This window comes from Pezoporus occidentalis, unplaced genomic scaffold (assembly GCF_034315485.1).
Source record: "Pezoporus occidentalis ecotype Australia unplaced genomic scaffold, CSIRO_AGI_Poc_V1 ctg111, whole genome shotgun sequence".
Taxonomy (NCBI): domain Eukaryota; kingdom Metazoa; phylum Chordata; class Aves; order Psittaciformes; family Psittacidae; genus Pezoporus; species Pezoporus occidentalis.
The window spans coordinates 1891255-1912983 of NW_026912898.1; the positions used below are offsets into that span (position 1 = coordinate 1891255).

Sequence of the window (21729 nt, forward strand, 5' to 3'; positions counted from 1 at the left end):
AAAGCTCTCAAGTTCTTTCTCTCCACTGGTAGCAGCATCCAAGTATGATTTAAAAGGAACTCTTGCTCCTATCTCTCTCCCCAGCAGCTTCAGCTCCCTCACTTCACCCAGGGAATTAACTAAATATTGAAGCTGTAATTTGAGGGTAGTATATCATTTAGGAAGAGATTAGCAAATAAATAGCTTCATCTGCAGTTTATTCTTGTAAAACACTTCAATTCCCTTATTGCTATACAATGGATTTTAACAGTCTTTCACTCTTAAGGTATATTGACTGGTACTGTTTAATAACTTACCATTAATAAGAAAGGAAATACTTTGCTTTTAAAGTGTTCTTCATAAAGCTGAACTATACCAGAACCTAGTGAAAAATCTTTGTGGCAGTATCACAGAGAGGAACTGAAGACAACAGACAGTATTAACCATAGAATTAATTTAACTGGGGATGCTGGTGACAGGCTGATGGTAGGAGTTGATGCAGTAATTCAGGTATTTAAAGAGGAGACAGCAATGCAGTGTTCTTCCTTTCAGATGCCGCCTGATGTAACTGTGACCATTAGTAAAGTGCTAGCTCTGGTTAAAGAGTGACTGTGTAGGGGGAATAAACCCAAACTCTGCTGAGTTTGGAAGAAACTGCAACTACTTTCTGTTCCTTCTTTCCTTCCAAGGCAAGTAAATACAGTGATCTCTGCTCCTGTCTGCATGACAGCTTCTCCAGCAGCCTCATCACAGGCCCAGGATACCTACTGAGGGAGGCAACAGGAGATACCTCCGAGCTTTAACCCCCAGCTACTCCAAAATGAACACAAACACTTAGCTTTGGTTACTCCTAGACTTTGTCTTATCTTTCATGTGGCCCCTAGTGCTGCTGACAAGGACACAGGTGCTTCAGAGTTTAGAGTCTGGGGCCTTGCATTGAGACACAGGCTTTTGAGCCATGTCATGCTTCCTGTAGTACAGCCTCATCTCTAATCCATGTCTTAATTCTAGCTTGATTACTTTGGGAAGCACATTTGGGTAAGAAGGGGTTGGCTTCCTACCTAGAGCAGTCTCTGCTGCATGTGGCTTTGTGCAACACCTTTCTTGAAACTGGGTGCAATTCTTGCAATAGCTCAGTACCATTTCATACAGATTTTACCTGTTTGGCATAGGCTCAGCACTCCTTACTCAGTATTACCAAGTAGCTTCTTCTATTTGAGCACCTAAATGATAGGCTTATACTTAAGCAATCACTAGAAATAAAGAGGCTCTCCCAAGGCCTGTTTTGGAAAACAGAGATGTGCAATAGAAAGCCAGAACCTTGAGCCAGGGCTTTTGGTCATGGAGTTGATCGGGATTTATGCTCTGCTTTTAACGCCTCTTGCATGTCAGGCTGAAGGTAGGTGAGCACACCCATACCTTGTGCAGCAGTTAGATTGACTTTACACTGTTCATAGCATAAGGGACAGCAGAGCAGTGATGCTTCCATAGCTACAGGCTTTCTATTTTGCTCTGAGGGACTGCAGGGCCAAAACACACACTCCTTAGCAGGTATGCTAAGATCCCTCTCATTCCAAGGGAGGTAGGCATTACTTGCTGCCTCTCCCCCTCAGAAGAGTACCTTGGTTACATCCTGGAGCAGTAGTTCTGTGAGGTTTAAGGTCTAGAGACTGTATCTGTCCATGCACAGTACATGAACTGCCTGCATGCAGTCCTGTAGATTCAAGTGTCTTCCATCTTTACACCTACATGGAAAGAAGTTGCAGAACATAGTTGCAGCTTCCCCTGTGGGTAAAAACACAGTGAGGAACTAGCTAGCACAGTTGGTCTCCCCAGTATATACTGGATCATCCAATAACAAGGAGGGAGTAGAAATCATGTCTGCTCAGCATCAGTGCCCGCTGGGCTCAATGTTCCTCCCCACTCCATAACTGGCTCTGCTGCTAGGTGAACACTGAAAACAAGTCCACTCTGATACTTGGTCAGGTCAGATGGGGAAGAACCAGACTGTTGGTCACTGCCATCATGCGAGGATGTCGTAGTAAATAGATGGTTTTTTGGTCTGACAACGGAACTGCTCCAGCTTCAGGCCAATCCTCAGAAGAACAGCTTCATCCCACCACTTTGCCATTACCTGGGAGAACATGGGGGAGTGGCTGTAAAATAGCATCACCACATACAGATGCTCTTGAAAGTCCTGGAAAATACATCCTTCCCCCCCCAACAGCACCTAAAGGACATGTGTTTTTCCCTGTCATCCTGTTAAGGATGGCATCATTGCACTGGGATAACAGCAGCTGACTAACTTTTAACTAGAAGACATGGAGCTTTCATTTACATGAGACCTGTTTCAAGGGAGAAGGGCCCAAAGAAGTTACAGAAATAAGAAAAGAGTAGTGACAAGTACTAGGTACTTCTGCAAGTAGAGAGAGAAATCTAACTCCCAGGTACCTGAAGAGTCCCTCTGCCATTCAGGAGTGAGTTACTCCGAGGCAAATCTCTTCTTCCACAAGTTAAAACATTTATTACCAGTACCTGCCAAATCCTTATGTGTGGAACAGCAAGAACCTGGTCATAGTGGTTCAGGACAAAGCTAGCTGGGGGTTCTGTGACCCAGCATCCACAAAGAGCAAATACTCACCTGGAAACCAATGGGAAGCCCAGCCACAGAATATCCAATGGGAACCACAATGCCTGGAATGCCAGTGAAGTTCGCAAGCTGCATGAACCTGGGGGAAAATCTGTCATCAGCATTCCTGCCTTGGGACAGCAGCAAAGTCTTTCTTTTTTTGGGAGTTAGGATCTCTCTCCTGTGCTACAGCCAGAGCTCCATCAGTTTGTGCAGCTAATCTCCAGCTGTTCCCAACCTCCTTTCCATAGTGCAAGCAGCACCCTTCTTACCTCATGGACCGCATCGTGAAGGCTGAATCGCTGCTCCCAGTCAAGAGGTCAGATTCATAGATTCTTGGGGCAGTGGAAGGAACAGCTGTGGAGGGATCACAAAGTGACTGAGATTGAAAGGGACCTCACGTGGGCATCGTGTCTAACCTTCTGTCTCAAGGAGTGTCAGCTAGAGCAGGTTCCTCAGAACCATGTCCTTTTGAACATCCCCAGGAATGGAGAGTCCACAGCCTCTCTGGGCAACCTGATCCAGTGCTTAAAGAGCAATGAGAGAGTCAGGCAATGGACAATCTCCAAGGAACAGTTCATTAAAGCCACAGGTTTGATGCACATGGGTGATGCAAGCTCACTCTCCTGCAATGCAGTCAAGTCACTGGCATTTATGAATGAAGCAGTTAAGAGTCTACTTAGAGCAATAGCATTTCCATACATTAGTAATGTCCAGTCTCTCTTGTGTAAATGTGCAGGCTCTGCAAGTACCAAGGAGTTTCTCACTACCATGGATATAGAAACATGCCAGAAATACACAGCAGCCTTTACAACCAGGCTGCATTTTCTTCTAAAGGCTTGAGGCACAACAAAGCATGTGCACAAAAGTCACACTTAAAAATAGGGAGGGAAAGTGTATAGAGTGATTGCTCTTAACATGTACCACAGAGTTGCTGGGGACCAGCTCTTTGGTCAGGACTGCCCATACCTGGTGTAAGGATACAGTGCACGGTAGCGAAGATGTCCTGCAGGAATCTCATGCTCCGAGTTCTTTGTCGATTTGCCTGCAAGCAGAGAGACCTGCATGAGCAGGCCTCTCGGTTCACAGGTCTGATGTTGACAGACTCTGCCCACCAAAGCCTATGCCTTTGCAAAAGAAGACCTCGTTCGTGCAGTTTGGAATCAAGATGCAGGACATCATGTCCTCTGTGGTGCTTCACAATTCAGCATGCAGAGGAGCACAGCTGGTGCCATCTTTCCACGTGTATAGGGAGATTAAAACAAGCCTCTACCCCACTTTTACAGTCTCACTAGGTGCCTTGTCACAGCATGTTCCTTACCGTAATATAATCCAGAGCTGTGAACTGGGAAGCCAAGGCCAGGTTAGCCCGAGTGTCCAAATTCTGAAAGAGAAAACCTGGATCATGGCTCTGCTTGCAAGAAACTGGATGTGACAGCCAACGAGTTCTCTGCTTGTATCAGTAGTCATCCAGCAGGTGGTTTGTCATAGAAGCCTCAGTGACACCGACATGCCACCCGTTCAACTCCTGCCCCTGCTCCAAACTGCTGCTACTTACCATTTCCTGGAAGTGTTTATTGAAGTCAGGTTGCAGGAAGTCCCTCATCTCACTGAGAATGCAGATTACGTGTGCTACCCGCACCTCCTCCATCTCTGGGAGAGACACTTCAACCACACTGGCTCCCAGACTCTGCAGGTGCTCCACAGCTGCGTACAGAGCAGGTAAAGCACAGAGAGCATCTCTGAGTTCACAGAGCTTCATAGAAGGGCTGCAAATCCCCACCCCTTAGACCATCACAAGCCTTTTCAGTGCATCATGTGGTATGCAGGCTGCTGCTGCTGCTGCTTCTCATAGGTGAAAGCCTTCAGCCTAACTAGGTATCAGTTTTCCAGCAGGGCAGAGTTTGTAGGATGGTTCCCAGCTTACCCCACTGTACTTCAGCCAAGTTCATCTCTTCCTTCTAGCCTCTCAGTTAACTCAGAGTGAAGGCAGACTGACTGCTTCCCTGAGCACTTAATGTAACCTGTATTCTATGAGCGTGATCACTTAGCATCATGAGATTCCCATTCAAAGCCTCTTCTGAATCATGAATGTAGAGGAACCCAGAGGATACTCAAGAGACCAGGTCGTCAATACAGGCTTACTGAGTCCTGATGGATTTTAGCAAGGCTGAACACCAGGACTTTGGGAAAAGTCAATCTTTTGCAGTGTAAGAAGAGTCCCCTTCTTTCTTTGACTCCAACTTCTTCATGAATACCAAAGGTTGCCTGTTTTCCTGGCTCATGGTGCATCTCTCCTAAGAAAACTTGACACATCTAGAAGCATGAGTGTCTGTGGAAATAAGGAGGCTGAAGCAAATCCAGGCAAACAAAGCCTGAACACTGTGAACTCTTTCAGCTCCAACACATAAGAACCCAACTACTGTACCAGGCATTGTACAATCTTTCTTCCCCACCCCCAAGTACTCACCCAGGGTCAATTTTGCTTTGTTTGAAATCTGACAAAGCCACCCTAAAGGCACCATTTAGCTCATTTTAAGGACATACCAGAGGACTGGATACATCACAAAGCCCTAGCCCTGTCTTTCCTACTGAATTATATTGTGAAACAAGTGCATCCCTTAAAAGTCTCTTACTATTAAAGCCTTCAGAGTAAGTATTCCTGAGCACAGCTCTGTCTTTATACAGAAGCTTAGCACACTGGATTGCATTCTTGCATTGTAATCTGACAAGCCCACAACTGCTGAGCTTTTTACCCCTCAGCAGTCAGGAGGGTTTCCCTGTAACAAAGCTCCTGCTGTTTGTCCAGCCGGACCTCTCAACAGCTGCCTTTAAGGACTTCAGGCAACAGTTTTGTAATGTATGCAAGAGAAGCACCAAGTGATCTCATTACATCAGGCAGAGTAAGAGACTTACAGACTTTTCCTCTTTACCTTTCTCACAGATGGACAGGACTTCTTCATCACATTCCTAAAGAGTAAGAGGAAAGAACTAAGTAAACTGCAGTAACTGCCCTCCTCTCCTTGGGGAGCACACTGGGGCTGATGGAGCTTTCCTTATTACTGTCTCTAGTGGTAGTGAAGCACAGCCCTCCAGGACTGCCTTAGGCCACCCGCTCCAAGAGAACTGCTTGCAGGTCATACCCCTAAGGAGAAAAAAAAGTCCTCTTTTCCAGAGGTAGGGATAGTTCTTCTCTGCACTGGGGCACAGCCAGAAAGAGTCCTTGTTTTCTCTCCAGGGAAGAAATGTTGAACACATTTGTGAGGGTGCATTACAATTGCCAAGCTGTACTAGTGTGCAAGCCCACTTTCTACATGGGAAGGGTGAAATACTACTCTGCAGCTACAGCACCATCACCAAACGGATACTCTCATTACTTCAATGATAACAGGCAAGAGAACAGTGAATGAATTGAATTCTTTTTAAACCTCATTTTGCAAAGCAGCAGAAAGAGAGAACAGACACCTTAAAAAATGTCCAGTCCACTCCCAGTTTTAAGCCCTTCAGGTCAGGAGCACACATCCCAGATAGGGTTGCTTTGGGTTGTTTGAGTCCTGCAGGGAATAAATAAAGAGTTCCTCTTTTTATCTAGGATGTCTCTAGGAAGACAGAGGACCTGGGCTCAGGGAGGGAAAGCTCTCACCTACCATATGGATAGAGTGGATCTGGCTCAGCAAGGATACTGTAAGCAATGGCTGCATCTACTACTGAGGTACACATAGGGCCTGTAAAAGATAGATAAAACAAGGGGTAAATAGTGCCTTCCTCTCAAGGTCTTCTGTAGGCACAGATGCCCTCCCCTGTGAGAGCACCACAACACCATAAGTCCCCTTACCTACGCTGACTGTGGAGTAGGAGAGTGGCAAGCTGCCATGAGAACTGATGCGCCCAAACGTACCTGCAGACAAGGAAATGGGCAGTTAGGGAGATCTCAGCAGTCACTGGGGAGATCTGACCCACATGGCTCTGGTACACCCAGTAAGCAATATACCCATGCCAGCCACTTTACTGCCTGTCATTTCAGAGCCCAGTCACTCATCTTTCAGTACCCTGTTCTGCTGGCCACGACCTGCTTCATCAGTCAAACAGCAAGAGTGAAACTTGTTTCTCCCCCCTCCAAGAAATTATATAGTTGAGGGGAAATATGTGCAGGGACATTTCGAAATACATGCATTTAAATATGCAGAAGCAGCATCTATGATATGGAGGATGGAAAGGTAGGAACAGGATTATCACCCACTGGGAGATCTCACCCACTTCACCAGTGAAGCTTCATGCTTGGGTCACCTTTCTGACCAGTTACACTTTTGTCATGGTCATCAGTATCTTCATCAGATGAATCAAGATTAATCAAGTTGATCACATGTGAAGGATGGGAAAACAGAGTAATGGCTGAATATCTGCTCTCAGATGAGGCAGCAGAGATCCTCTGGAATGCTAAACTACTCCCAAAAGCTGGCATCTCTTCCAAATGACAATCCTGCTTTGCTGTAGACACTGCCCTGTGCATTTCTGTGTCCTCTGCACATTAAATTAATTCTGACTGCAAAAACTGCATTGCTACTCTTTGTAACACTGAGGTAAGAGGAATGGCTGTGTCCTCATTTCACACACCTATTACCAGGTTTAACTTACCAGATACAGCTCTGAGCAGCATCAGCTTCTCCATACAACAGGGGTGATGCAAAGCATTGTGGGTAGGGATGCTTTTCACCAGCTCACTACATGTACCCAACTATGTTGGGAACACCTCCCAGCAAAGAAGAAAAACTGAAGAGGGACGAGTGGGTAGAAAGAAAAGCAGCACACTGTGTTTTGTTCAGCATTCGACTCAAGCAAGTTAGGTTTCTTGGAACACCTCTTCAATAGCCTGCACTGAGAATACAAACAAGACACACACCCCCTCCGTGATTCAAGTACTCTACCTTTCAGCCCCACCACACCACAGAATGAAGAAGGAATCCTCACAGAGCCACCTCCATCTGTGCCAATAGCCACTGGGCAGAGACCTACAAATAAAACATGCATTGGCCTGTGACCAGCAAGACATTGCATTGCCTTGACCATTCTACCAGCAGCTGTAGCCATGACAGCACCCTGAGCTTTCTGTCCAGCAAGGAGTTCCCTCTACCTTCTAACCACCCCCCAGAGAAACTAAATGCCTGAGGTGCTTTAGCTCAGGACCTTCCTCCCACTACACCTGAACTCCATTGAGAACCACCTACCTGCTGCTACAGATGCTGCTGACCCACTGGAGCTCCCCCCTGTGAAGTGGTTCGGCTTGTAGGGATTCCTTGGGACCTTGTGGTACCTGAAGCAGACAAAAGAGGACTGAACCTTTTCCTAGGAAGGACCGGATGCTCTACAGGGTAGGAAAAGACCCAGAAACACAGCTCAGGGATTCTGATCTCTTAGTAAAGACAGATACCATTTAATCCCAGATACTGCAGTGTCCCTAGAAAATAAGATGCAAAAAAACCACTTCTGCCTCTGAGTACAGTCTCTTGTTACCATAAGCAGCCTATTCAAGAGGCTCAAAGCAAGAGGAAGGATGCTGCTTCAGCCCTTTTGTCTGTGACAGCACTGTGCCATTACTGCATGCCACAGTTCCCCAAGTCCCCAGTCTGACCAAAGTCCCTGGACATCAGAAACCTGCCAAGGTACCCAGCCAAACCTCACAGAGTGAGGAAATGCCCTGGCATGTTGTTACAGCTGAAGGCAAGCCCCAGTTCCATCCAGCTGCACATGCAGGAAGGATTGCTCTGCACATGGCTTATCAAGGCTGTGAGGACCACTGCTCTGGAGCAGCAGTTCTCAGCATGGCTATTGCTGGAAAATTCACAACAAATTCCAGTGAACCTCTTTTAGCTAGGAAATAAACCCATTATGTTCTCCTGAGATGACTATACCTGCTCTCACTGTTCTGGGCCACTACTGTGACTGAGCATTAGCCTACTATTTGTGTTCTATCCCTGCTTCTGTCTACCACTCATGCGTGTAAGCATTCATACCTCCAAGCCTGTAAGGCCTGGCAAACCAAGTTCCTTACTCAGCACCTGTATCCTCTCCTTCCTCTGATTTCAGGAGCCTTCAGGCTTTCATAGCTACTCTGACCTTTAATTCTACAATGCACAGGGTTCTCCCTGTGTGGGGTGCTTCTGTTATCCTTACATGCTTGCCCTACACTTGTACCCTTTCTTGTCAGTTCTGGACAGACTTTCAGGTCTTTCTAAATCAGGGGAAAGAAAGGGGAAAGGTATTTTTACCTATTAGGGTTGCATCCAGTTGTTCCAGTCCCTAGTTCGTGCATGTTTGAGACCCCAATAATGATAGCTCCAGCCTCCCGCAGCTTCTTGGCCACAGTAGCATCTTCTGTTTCAGGCTCTGTCCCAAGATACACTGTTCCCGCTCGGTGATGATAAGGTACCTCAGCAAGAAGACACACTATTCATCCTAAACCCCTGGCAAGGTAGGCTAACCCATGCACACTTCAACCCCACAACAGATCCCAGGCATCAGAAACCACAGAGGTAAGTAAAGAGCTAGGAAGCTTCACTTATCAACTTATGCTATATTTGTTTCTGTTAGGAGGGACACTTAACCCTTTAGTATTTGGTCCTTCACCCATGAAAAGAGGTCCTTTTAATACCATGATACAGAAAAGCAGGAACATGTAGATGTTCATAAAGTCTGCCTGCCTGAAGCAATGCAACTGCTACTCCCAGGGCTGTAGAACAGTCGCTTTGGCCCCACAGCATGCAGGAACTCCATTTCCAATTCTTCTATGGACAGAGCTGCAGTTTAAGATCTGCAGTGCTTGGAAGCAAGGCCCAAGGCTTAGATGAATGCCAAAATACCATATGGCCCCATTTCCAGGGTACGCTAAGTACTGTTCCCTTTGGGGCAGCAATGGAAGAATCTGTACACAAACAGGACTGCCACCCTATGGCAGCAATGGAAGAATCTGTACACAAACAGAACTGCCACCCTATGGGTAGGTCTCTGCAGAGCCTACAACAGCTTGATGGCACTGCCAGGGGTATTTAATGCTAGCTGCTGTGAGGCTACAGGAAAAATTCCTTGTGAGTGGTGATTTTCAAAGTAACTTCCATACTTCTGACACATCCTTTGAGTTATCCCTAAGGAGAGAGGGATGCTTTGCCAGTGGAACAATGTCAGTGCTGGAGAAGTACAGATAGTTACACCCACTGCTACAGATGCCTTTATACATTCTCACTGCATTGTAAGAGAGGCTGTTCCCACCCTCTACTCCCTGTGGATTAAAGAGACCAGAACAAAGCAGGCAACATGCCTGCTGTACCCGAGATCTGTCTTCACTTGACAAAACTTGTTAATCCTACTCATTGCAAACCCACACACTACCCCTTACTACAAAGATATTCTCAGGCTTCTGCTGAGGAGTTGGCCTTAAAACCTTGTCCAGGTTGAGCTCCTGCAGCATGAGCTGAAAGCTGGACAAGGCAACTCACCACTCTGAATTCTTCTTTCAGACACACTGGGATGCCATCCAGATAAGACAAGGGACATTTATTCCTGTAGCGAACAGTGGAGGCCTCCGCCATCTGCAGAGAAAAAGCATGTGGTTTATATATACATACATATATATATATATACACATGTATGTATGTATGTATTTAATTGAGCTGAAGGTCATCACCAGTACTGGAATCGATACCAAAAACAGCTCTCTCTGGCTGCTACTAAGCCAAACTATGAAAGTTTCTTTCTTCTTCCACCATATGCTGATGGGAAATTACTACTTGGAAGTATCTATGCTCACGGATGCCACATAAGCACACACAAGTCCAATTTTAAACGTAGTTGTCCAGCAAGAAACAGATTGCTTTAATGCTACCTCCCTCTGCAGGAAGGAAAGACTTGTTGGTCACCCTCTACACAAGGAGGGAGGAAAGATGTATGTATTTTCCTGTGCAATCTATCAGCAAAAGAGCCTCTGCCCCTTCTAATGGTGTGGCAGAGGCCCCTTTCCTACCAGAGGCAGACATTACCAGCATTATTTGCTCCGGGTCCCATTGCACTATGGCTCTGAGTGGGGGTGTGGATTTGTTGCAGTCCTCCAGCACAGCAATGATGTTCTTTGCTACCTGGGATGGCGTCAGCTTCCCACTCCTGCAGGACAGGAGAAGGTGGGACCATGTTACAAGACCCCCACACCACATCCAAACACAGGGTTTGCCTCTCATGGGGCTGTCAAACTGTAAGCAAGAACAAGAGTCTGTGTGTGATGATGGTTTCAACACAGTTGACACCATCAAGACAGGAGGCTCCCTTTCCTTAAGGGAAGGATTTGCCTACACAACAGGACTCCAAACCTTAGAGTAGGGGCAGGAGCTAGGACAGTTGCCCAGATATTCCTGATCCACCATATAAACAGGAAAGGACAGCTGAGAACCTTACAGAGAGCCCTCAAGCTCCTGGAAGCCTGAGGCTATGAAGTTCCCATAAGCTAAGACCAAGAGGCCTGTCTGTCCCCTTTACAGAGAAAGGGAGAGAAGCCTGTTACAGCGAAGGGTCTCCCAGCAGTACCACCATAACCCACCTCTAACAAACAGAACATTCCCTCCTGACTAAAAGCTATGTTACACCACAAACACATCTCTCTTTGGCCAACATGAAAGCCTCACAGTCAGGATGCACCTTTAACACTAGACTGCAGTGTCAGGCTTTTGCTCCATGGCTGCAGCCTGCTGGCAAAGGTGGCCCTTGAAGAACAAGTTCAAAGAGGATTTATCTCAGAGCCCCACTCCTGGCACATGTCCCAGAGGCAATCAGGGGTTATTGTGCAGTCAACAGCCCACAGAACCTCAGAGTCAGAGATGTGCTTCCAGCTCTTTCCCAGCTGGACACGTTTACTGAGTAAAACCAGGTAACAAGCAGCTGGGGAACCAAGGGATTCTTCAGAGCCCCACATTCACATTATCCAGCTTCTCCTCCTCACTGATGTGTTTGGGCAAACAAGGTATGTAGAAAACTCCCCCAAAGAAGAATGACAATCATCCAAGGAAAATAGCATTTAAATATCCTTGCAGGGCTTGTAAGAGTTGAGCCAGCTCTCCCAGCTGGCTTTTCTTCTATTATTCTGTTAGAGGGAAAGGACTGCAGAGGGTGAGGCTAAACATTGGTACCACAAGGACAATCCTAACAAAGAGATGCCTGAGAGCTCATGGAACACAAGCAGCCCACAGCAGGGGAATGTGCAAGACAAGTTGTTTCCAGACCATGATTTCACTTACTGGTAGCACTCCAGGTAGTCTTTGATCCCTTTGAAGCTAAACCCATTGCTAGGAGAATCAGACCTGCAAAGAAAGGATTAAAGGGGCAACTGTGATCCACGAAATCCACCTCTGTTTAGACCTGTAGACTTCAGCATCAGCCCAAAGCAGGTCTGGCCACCACTCACTGACCTGCTGGCCACCTTTTGGACCACTAGCCTATGTATTTCAGCTCACATTCTGCCAGCCTCTTTGCACTCATGCCAGACACCAGGTACACTAAGGGTGCCATACAATTAAGGCATCAGTCTTGCTGACATGTTCTGATTGCTTCATACTTCTGCTGCAATACAGCCGTCGTTAAACTGTTTGACATCTGAGGTTTACATCTGCTACTCACCACTGCAGGATAGCTAGGATATAGTGGTAAACCTGCCTCCAGGATCTCTGTCCCTAGGCAGATCCTGAGACAACCAGCAGCACATACAGTGTATGGTGTGGAAAGAGGAAAAGGCACTATGCAGCACGCAAAGATACCCATCAGCAAACTGCTTAAAAACAAAGTTGATGGCTCTAGCACATCAGAAAGAGACATTTCTCATCACAACAGGATAAACATAAAAGCTAGCTGCAATTACTACTCCTGTGATGGCTCCATGTCATCATGCAGACCAGAAGCCATGTCCTGGAACAGGCCAGTGTACAACACCATAATGTGCTATGCAGGGAAGAGGTAAGACTCCCTGTAACACTCAATATATCACTGGTGGAACTGGAGACACAAGAACCAGAAGGCTGCACTCACCTTATCTAAAGCCTGTAGGAAATACATCCCTCCCTCTAAGGCAAAGGAGCTGAAAGCTTTTCATTGCTCTAGCTTAAGAACTCAATCAGGGAGCAAGATTAGTCCTGCTAAAAGCTAAGATGCATACAGAGAACCCATCCTCTGAGCTGCTGCTGAAGTGGAGCTCAGACATTTTCAATAACTACTGGATAGGCTCACAGCTTAGAATCAAACTCAAATGAGGAGAGCATTCGTACCAGCCCAGCTGCTCCAATCTCACCATCAGACCTCAGCAAGACATGCAAGCCTGAGTGATGGCTGGAATCTAGTGGGATTCATTCAAGCCCAGGCTGTAATCAAGAAGCTGAACAGGCTTTTACCCAAGCAACCTAAACGTGAAAACAAACCTTATGTGGATTGTTTTCTCTCTTGTTCCTTCTCTCTTCCAAGCAAACCCTGTGTTCTCTTTGGGATTTCTTGCAGGCAAGAAATGGCACACTTGCAAATTCATGTAACGCCAGCCACTAAGTATATCTGCTCTGATAGTGCAACCACAGCCCTTGCAAGGGCAGGACCCAGTCTCTCTCCAACAAGGAGACTCCCTGGAGCTTGTAGAAACTTCACATTTCTTGTAAGAACAAGTGATGTGTAAGTTACACAAGGAAAGATGACTGACAGCACTATCAGTCTGTAGAGCTGATAGCAGACTGACAGCACTATCTGCTTTGTAAAGTAGCTGGGTGTGTAAGATCTGAATCCAGATTACTCCCAACAACAGCTTCCCACTTAAACCATGCCAATACGTGTGTTGTCCCACACTACTTTTACACATCACGCACTGACCTTGCATCTAGCAGCTGCTTGATAATATCTGCAGTGTTTTTAGCCTCAGACTTGTCTTCTGTGATGTCCGCAGCAACCTCTGGGATAAATGTGGGATCTTCATGGATGTCAAGCGAACGCATGAGCAAGAAGTTTTCCAGCCTGGAAGAGAGTTACTGATAGTCTGCAAACTCTCCCATGAGTAATCTCCCAGCCTGCTCAAAGGGAGCCTTACCCAGAACACTGTGTCTTAGCAGTCTGCTCTCCCAGCAGGGAGTTGCAACAGATAATGTCTTGCACCTTTCTTTCCCAAAGGCAGCACCACATTTGTTTTGCTTGCTTAATAAAACCTCCTACCACTTGACATAAAGCCAGCAGCCTCTATAAACTCCAGCTGGGAAAGAAATGGTGAAAGTTTCCAATTTGCTTTCACCAGATGCATCACCCACAGACCAATAAAGACAGCATTGGAGAGGAAAAGCAAGGAGAAAGGAATACAAGCCTTACATTCAAGCACTAATCCTGCTAAAATCAGCACCTCCCTCAAGCTTTTTCATTACCTGCTTCAACATAGCTCATTTGCAAATACAACAGGGAGCACAGCACAAGGCCAGTGTTTGGAACATGTAAAGACCCTGTCTGTTGGTTGATACAGGGTGAGTGGTGGGTACTGTCTACCTGGATTTCTCTTCCAAGGCTTTTATACAGTTTCTCACAGTTTAGACAAGTGGTCTGTGTAAGGGATGAGGAACTGGCTGGCAGGCTGCACCCAGAGGTTGGTGGTAAATATCTCCTTCTCAAACTGGGGACCTGTCACCAGTGGGGTCCCCCAGGAATCAACACATTGGGCCTAATTCTGTTCAATATCTTCCTAAATGACCTGGAAGATGGGATCAAGTGTACCCTGACCAAATTGACTGATGATACCAAACCGAGTGGGGAAGTGGACATTCTGGAAAGGACAGCCACCCTGCAGGAAGACCTGGATAGGCTCCAAGAGTGGGATAACAAGAATCTTATGGAGTTCAACAAGGACAAGTGTAAGGTCTTGCACCTGGGTAAGCACAACCCAAGAGCACAGCACAGGCTGGCATCTGCACATGTGGGGATCAGCTCTGTGGAAAGGTACCTGGGGGTCCTGGAGGACACAAGCTCAACAGGAGTGAGCAGTGTGCTGCTGCGGCAAAGAAAGCCAACAGGATGCTGGGTTACATCAACAAGGGCACCACCAGCAGGCATAAAGAAGCCATTATCTCACTCTACTCTGCGCTTGTCAGGCTATACGTGGAATACTGTGTTCACCTTTGGTCCCCACTGTACAAAAAAGATGTGAACAGGCTGGAGAGTATCCAGAGAAGGGCCAAAGATCCTCAAAAAACTGGGAAGCCACATGAGGAAGGGCTGAGAGAACTGGGTTTGTTCAGCCCAGAGAAAAGAGAGTTTAGGGGTGACCTTATCACCATGTTCCAGTATTTAAAGGGTGGCTACAAAGGAGATGGAGACTTTATATTTACAAAAAGTCACATGGAAAGACAAGGGGTAATGGGTACAAGTTACTCCTTGGGAGATTCCACTAGGACACCAGAGGAAAATATTTCACAATGAGAACCATTGGGAAAATTAGGATAATTGAGCCATTGAGATAATCTCCCAAGGGAAGTGGTGGGATACTCAACTTTGGACACTTTTAAGACTCAGCTGGGGCATCTTGTGCAGGTCATGCTTTGCCCAGAAAACTTGGACCAGGTGATCCCTAAGGTCCTTCCAACCTGGTATTCTAGGATTCTATGTCAAGGAATGACCTGCTGTAAAACAGGTTTCTGACTGACTCAAAAAGCCTATGTTCCATGTAAAAATTCAGGGGTACTAATTGTCTGCAATACATGCCTCAGATGACCCATTAAATGACAGGCAAACTACATGAGCCAAGTAAGAGGCTCCTGATGCCTCTTACCTGAGTGGCTCTTAGCACAACATACACTTGAAAGCACAGCTTCTGAACAAAAACTGTAGTAAAAAAACATCTATGAAATAACCTTGCTCGCTCTCCAATCAGTTTCTGCAGCTTCCCTCTTAGAAAAGGTCTTTCCAGATAACCCATAAGTGGTATGCAATGCAAGAAAAAGAAGCTTGGAAGGGGAGAAACCTCCCCACTCTTACCTTAGTATAAGTGGCAGTAAGCAGATCTGTCCAAAAGCCTAGAAGAAAGTAAGCAAAAACATCAGTTTGCAGTAATCAAAACCTGAACACCTTCCTCACTAGACAAAGAATGTGCAATAGCTGCAGTCTTGGAGCACCCTAGAGAACATGCAATGCTATGCAGTAAAAAAAACAGCACAAACACTTGTGTTTCAGGCCACAAAATAGGCTCAAAATGCTTTCCCTCTCTCACATTTATATTACAAAGAGTGCATTCTTCTTGCTCTCCTGCCTTTATCTTTCCCTTACTCAGCCTGCAGCTGCAGGCTGCAACAGTGTTAAGAGGCATATACATAGCTCTTTTCCATTACCATCTTCATGTTCCACAGATACTGCAAACATTGAATAAGGCAGTAGATTATTATCATCATCTTCATCAACCCACTGTTAAGATCTTCCCTGTCACTCAACTACCTCCTGCAGCAAACTGAGCCAGCTTGGAAAAGCATGGGAAATGTAGAGATTCCATAGCAGCAGACAGGGAAAACACTTTGGATAACTTGGTTCCCAGTGTAGCAATACCATCAGTCCCAAATAAAGCAGCCTTGTTCTAGCCTGTCTTAACAGCTCAACAATGGACTTCCAAAACATGTTAAGGGATGTGCAAATACAGTACAAGTCTGAAGCAAGGCTCACACCTCTAGATCCATGAAAGGTATGTTGCCTCACACCTTATGAAACAATTAGAGTCTCTTTTCTAATCTATATCTAATCTAATGCAGCACAATCCTGCAGGAGATTGAGAAACAAATGCCTTCCCTCCAAAGGGGGTGTCAGGAAAGGAAACAAGCAACAGAAATGGCCACAAAGCAAAGGATAAAAAGGTGTTCTGGCTGTTATATCCTGGGGGAAAGCCACTTGCAAGGTATTCTCATGAATAAACACAGATCATCACTAGCATTTACTCCAGACCCAACCAGCGGCCAAGGTCTGTAAACAGATCACACTAACATTGACACCAGCTCAAGAGGCAAGGCTAAGCAGCAGCAACAAAATCCACCTGCTTTCAGGCAGATGATGCTGCCGCAGGCTCACTACCAAGAGGATGCAGGCTTTTCTCCCCCCAGCACCCTGCCATACAACGGTCTCATGTCAGCACCAGCCACAGACGGAATCCACCCACAGGCTCACAAATCCCCCCCTCCCCGAGGAGGGCAATGGGGACAGCTGCCTTCAGCACCAAATCCCACCCGAGGGGAGCAATGGGGACAGCTGCCTTCAGCACCAAATCCCACCCGAGGGGAGCACTGGATACAGCTGCCTTCAGCACCAAATCCCACCCGAAGGGAGCAATGGGGACAGCTGCCTTCAGCACCAAATCCCACCCGAGGAGAGCAATGGGGACAGCTGCCTTCAGCACCAAATCCCACCCGAGGGGAGCACTGGATACAGCTGCCTTCAGCACCAAATCCCACCCGAAGGGAGCAATGGGGACAGCTGCCTTCAGCACCAAATCCCACCCGAAGGGAGCACTGGATACAGCTGCCTTCAGCACCAAATCCCACCCGAGGAGAGCAATGGGGACAGCTGCCTTCAGCACCAAATCCCACCCGAAGGGAGCAATGGGGACAGCTGCCTTCAGCACCAAATCCCACCCGAAGGAAGCAATGGGGACAGCTGCCTTCAGCACCAAATCCCACCCGAGGGGAAGCAATGGGGATAGCTGCCTTCAGCACCTGCCTGAAAACCCCACTCCAAGGGCTGAAGCACCTGAACCCCTTCAGGTCTGAGTAACGTTCGCGGCGGCTCTACGATGATGCTGGATTTGGGCTCTCAATGCCCGAGTACATCCATGACACCCTCACCCCGAGGGTGCCTCTCCCCACCGCCTCCCACCCCGGGGACACAACCTCCCTCTCCAAACGCGGGTTTTACCTCCCCATCGAGCCCCGCTCCCTCCGCAACCCCGGCGGCCTCGGCCCCGTCCTGTTCCACCCGCGCAACCCCGGATTTCACGGCCTCGCCAGCCGGCCCCCTCGCCCGCACTCACCGTGTTGGCCACATGGACGAAGAAGCGCAGGCCGGCACCGCACAGCCGCGGGGCCCACTGCGGAGAGGAGGCGAGAGGTGAACACCGGGCCCTGATCCCCGCCACCCGCTACCCCCCCCCCCTTCCCTCCTTCCCCGGCGCTCACGGAGCTCCGCGGCGGGCTGCGGCCCCTCGCCTCGGCCCGGCCCGGCTCCCGGCGCTGCACGGCGGCCGCCGCGCTGCCCGTGTGCCGCCGCACGCAGCACAGGTACACGGCGGCGGCCGGCAGCACCGCCGCAAGCAGGAACAGCAGCAGCTCCATGACCGCCCTTCCACCAACCCCTGCGGCTGCAGCGAGGCAATGCCGCGCCGGGCCTGACCCCGCCTTGCGGCCCGTTCGAAGCTGAGGGGAGGAGACGGCAGCCGAGGGAGGAGCTCGCGGGCCTTTAATTAATAGGGTGTGAATACAAGCGGCTCCAATGAGCCACAGGGGCTGCAGAGGACGGAGCTGACCGCCTCAAGGTGCAGAGTTCCCCTGACGGCTTCAGGCAGGCTCGGCTTGGTGGTGGGCTGGATGCTTGGCTCCCCCACGCTGCTGTTGCCCCTTTCATCGTCAAACAGCTCTGTGCTTCAGGACACCTTCTACAGAGCGATGTTCAGTGGCCTCCAAGAGGGTTGAGCGTGAATCATAGATGTAGAAGCGACTTGGCTGCAAAAGAGCTTTAAGATTGTCAAGTTCAACTGTTCCCAGCACTGCCAAGGCCACCACTAACCCCTGGCACTGAGAGCCTCGTCTACACGGTGTGTGAACGCTTCCAGGGACGGTGACTCCAGCACTGCCCAGAGCAGCCTGTTCCAATGCCTGAGCACCCTCTGGGGAAGGAATTGTTCCTCAGCTCCAGTCTAAACCTGCCCTGGTGCAGCTTGAGGCCGTTTCCTCTTGTCCCATCCCTTGCTCCTTAGGAAAAGTGACCGACCCCACCTCACTCCATCCTCCTGTCAGGTAACTGTAGAGAGCAATAAGGTCCCCCCCTGAGCCTTCTCTTCTCCAGACTAAACCCCCAGGTCCCTCAGCCATTCCTCATCACACTCGTGCTCCAGGCCTTGCACCAGCTCCATTGCCCTAATGTTCTAATGTACTTTCCATTGCCCAACGTGTGTTCCCATGGGTGGGGAGCACCCAGGCTGTCTGTCCTGCTTCCACATCTTCCTTAGCTCTGGGGAGCTCTTATTTCAACCACTGTGCTAGCTGGGGTTTGTGTTCCCTGAGGGCTGGTGAGTTACTTCCCATGCTCAGCATGCACATTTGCCCTGGGGAAGAGCAGGCGGCAGTGGCACAGTGTTATTAACAACACACAGCACTGGAGTCCAGGTACAAGGAAACATCTTGAGAACTCCTACTTGACTTGTTTTGTGAGAGGTTTTTGACATTTTGTGCCCCATAATAAGGATTGCAATGGTGGTAGTAGCCACAGTGACCTGCAGTTGAGGTCTGTCCTAGCTAAAGTGCAGGAAACCTGGAAGACATCTTGTCAAGAAATGATTATTATATGATACTAGATTGGAACAAACATTTCCAGTAGCCTGAAGCATGTCCTTGGCTCTAGTGCTTACATGTATTAAATAGTGGCTGGAGGTGACAATCAAGGTGTCTTTTAGGAATGCAAAGTAGCTGTTTAATGAGCAGATTGGGTTTCTTATACAGCCCTTTGTAAAGGCTCAGGGCATTTTTGTGTCTACAAGCTGCTGAATATGGTTTAATTTAATGGATTTGCTGTAACACCGGTGCCTGCTCTCCAGGAAGGTAAACTACCTTTCCTCCCAGGAAAACTGGTGTGCTTTTCCTGGAAGGCAGATCCTTGGGAAGGCCCTGTTTCTGGTGGCCTCAAGGGGTAACTGTGCATAGAGTGTATTGGTTGGACAAAGCCTTAGGTGACATGGTCTAGTATGAGGTGTCCCTGCCCATGGCAGAGGGTTGGAACTGGATGATCTTAAGGTCCTTTCCAACCCTAACCATTCTATCATTCTATGATGACTGTGTAAATGTAACAGATTTCTTTTATTCCCAGGCATTAAGCTTTGTCCCTATCAAATAAGTATAAACTGGCTGGTGCAACCCTATGAAGTCCACAGGGTTCTGTACCAGGATATACTGATGTATATACTGATATATCCTGACACAGCCATACTGGACTTCATAGGGTTCAGCTGGTTTTACTCAAGGGGTTTTAAATAATAAACTGGTAGTTTCAGAAAGTGATGTATGGTAGATCTTCTTTCTGTGGCTGTGGAACGAAAGGTCTTTGGAAAGGGCTCCAGATATCAAGGTCATGTTTTGGGATCTAGGCTTTTTTGTCACTGATGGTGGATCTCATTTGATATTCTATTGACTGGTTTGTGCTCAGGAGTCTATGGGAACTGGATACAAAGCTCAGTAAAGAGACAGTTTCTGTAGGTTCAGCCTATTGGGTGGAATCCTTTCCTCAATATCAGAAAAAATCTTTTCCTTGCTTCCAGATGATTTCTCTACTTCTATATTTGACAAAAAATAAAAATAAAAATTAATGAACAAGGAGACAGGTGTGAAGTCCCATGCTTTCACCAGAGCCAAGGACGTTCTTCGCTCATAATTAGAGCTTTGCCTTTACCAGCTTTCAGTGAAGAATCTTTAATGTCAGCTAAGATGTATGTGAGCTCCCTCTCCAAGGACAATTTTCAAGCCAGTTAACTCAAAATAGTATGATACATAGTGACTTACAGCAGTACAGTAAATATCAGTCCAGAAGACTTGGTATTTAAAACAGAGGAGTCTTTCAAGAGCTTCACTTACTACTTAAAAAGGTATTAGATGCAAAATTTCCTACAATTGACTTGCATTACACTACAGTGATCATATGCTGTTACCGTGGCCTCAAGTTTATCACCTCTTGCCACCAGTCAGAACTAGAGAGGGCTTCTGGAGCCTTATGCTTTCAAACAGGACTGGTTATAGAGCTGACATTCAGCTTGTAGGAAGTATTGTCATGGTTAGACAGCACTTTACAGAAGCATACAGCTGAAATAGGGAGGATTTTTCCTGGTTTTTACTAATAGTGCAAGTGCCCTGCAATAGTGATGAGTGCTGTGACAAATGCTGGGGGCAGGCAGATATCAGGAATGGCTCAGGATTTGTGTAGGAGCAGAAACCCCACTGACCCAAGTTTGGGTCTCCTAGAACTAGTGGGGCCTGCTGTGGGCACCTTGTTGAATTCCAGCAAAGCTCCTGTCCTTGGCCACTGCTGGAAATAGCAGGTTGTGCTGGATGAACACATCATGGGAAGAGCCAGGCCTAATGGAAGGTGGCCATGGCCATGTTGTCCTTACAGCCGTATCATGTCCTGCACTCCTACATGTGATTCTTCTTATTTTGCAGTTTAGCCCTGTTACATAGTACCCAGCGAGAGCAAGTAACTAGCCCTAGTACCACAGAAATGACAGCTCTGGTGTAATTTCCTACTTCTAAGGCTGCACATAACCTCAGAGCCATGTTACTCATGTTTGGGCCTTTTTTACCTCTAGCCTTTCTTCTTGAAAAAGCAGTTGCTAATCAGTTGTACCTTGTCCTGTGTCAGAGCACTTGGAGCACTTTGTAGAGGTGGGTCAAAGTTATCAGGTGTCACACCACCACTCCTTACCAGCGGTGTAACAACACAAACAAGTTGAGCAAGAGCCCTGCTCTAATATAATCCATTGACAGATCAGACTCTGCTCTGCACATGAGCTTCTGCAATGCTTCACTCTGCAGTGTCCCCTCTGCAATCCAGCTGCTGAGCCTGTAGAATAAGAATAATGACATTTGAGTGCCCTGGCAATGGAGAGCACTCTTCAAGACCAAAGAGAATCAAGGCAAACAGGCTGTGAGGAGAACTTAGGTTGCTGTGATTCCAGCCCTTGTGTTCCGCTGGGAAGAGAAGTGTGTGGCAAGAAAAGATGGAGGGCCAGGCTTTCCCTCCCCTGCCCTATTTATTGTATGTTACTGACTACTTGAAAGAAGTCATTTCAGTATGAGGAGCTGGATCAGAGATGGTTTGCATTCTTGTGCAGTCTGTGAAGC

General features: G+C 47.5%; 1 protein-coding gene across 1 annotated transcript; it reads right to left on the reverse strand.

Moving 5' to 3' along the window:
- Positions 1–180: 180 nt before the first annotated feature.
- LOC134171005 (uncharacterized) lies at positions 181–17988 on the reverse strand. Its single transcript, XM_062632860.1, has 20 exons — positions 17803–17988; positions 17658–17714; positions 15629–15666; positions 13490–13630; positions 11884–11946; positions 10639–10759; positions 10099–10191; positions 8875–9035; positions 7834–7919; positions 7534–7617; positions 6444–6506; positions 6256–6333; positions 6074–6162; positions 5542–5578; positions 4167–4315; positions 3930–3992; positions 3578–3653; positions 2881–2965; positions 2621–2708; positions 181–2113 (listed from the first exon to the last, which is right to left on the reverse strand). Exons 1-20 carry the CDS (start codon positions 17956–17958, stop codon positions 2003–2005), a joined length of 1839 nt encoding a protein of 612 aa, XP_062488844.1. The 5' UTR covers positions 17959–17988; the 3' UTR covers positions 181–2002.
- Between the last annotated feature and the right edge of the window lie 3741 nt (positions 17989–21729).

Coding starts and splice junctions, on each gene's coding strand:
- LOC134171005 (XM_062632860.1), bottom strand. CDS start 17,958: ATGGAGCTGCTGCTGTTCCTGCTTGCGGCGGTGCTGCCGGCCGCCGCC. Junction 7,920..8,874: donor ACTGGATGCAACCCTAATAG/GTAAAAATACCT, acceptor TGTCTGCTTCAG/GTACCACAAGGTCCCAAGGA. Junction 6,507..7,533: donor TGGTGTGGTGGGGCTGAAAG/GTAGAGTACTTG, acceptor CCTTGTCTGCAG/GTACGTTTGGGCGCATCAGT.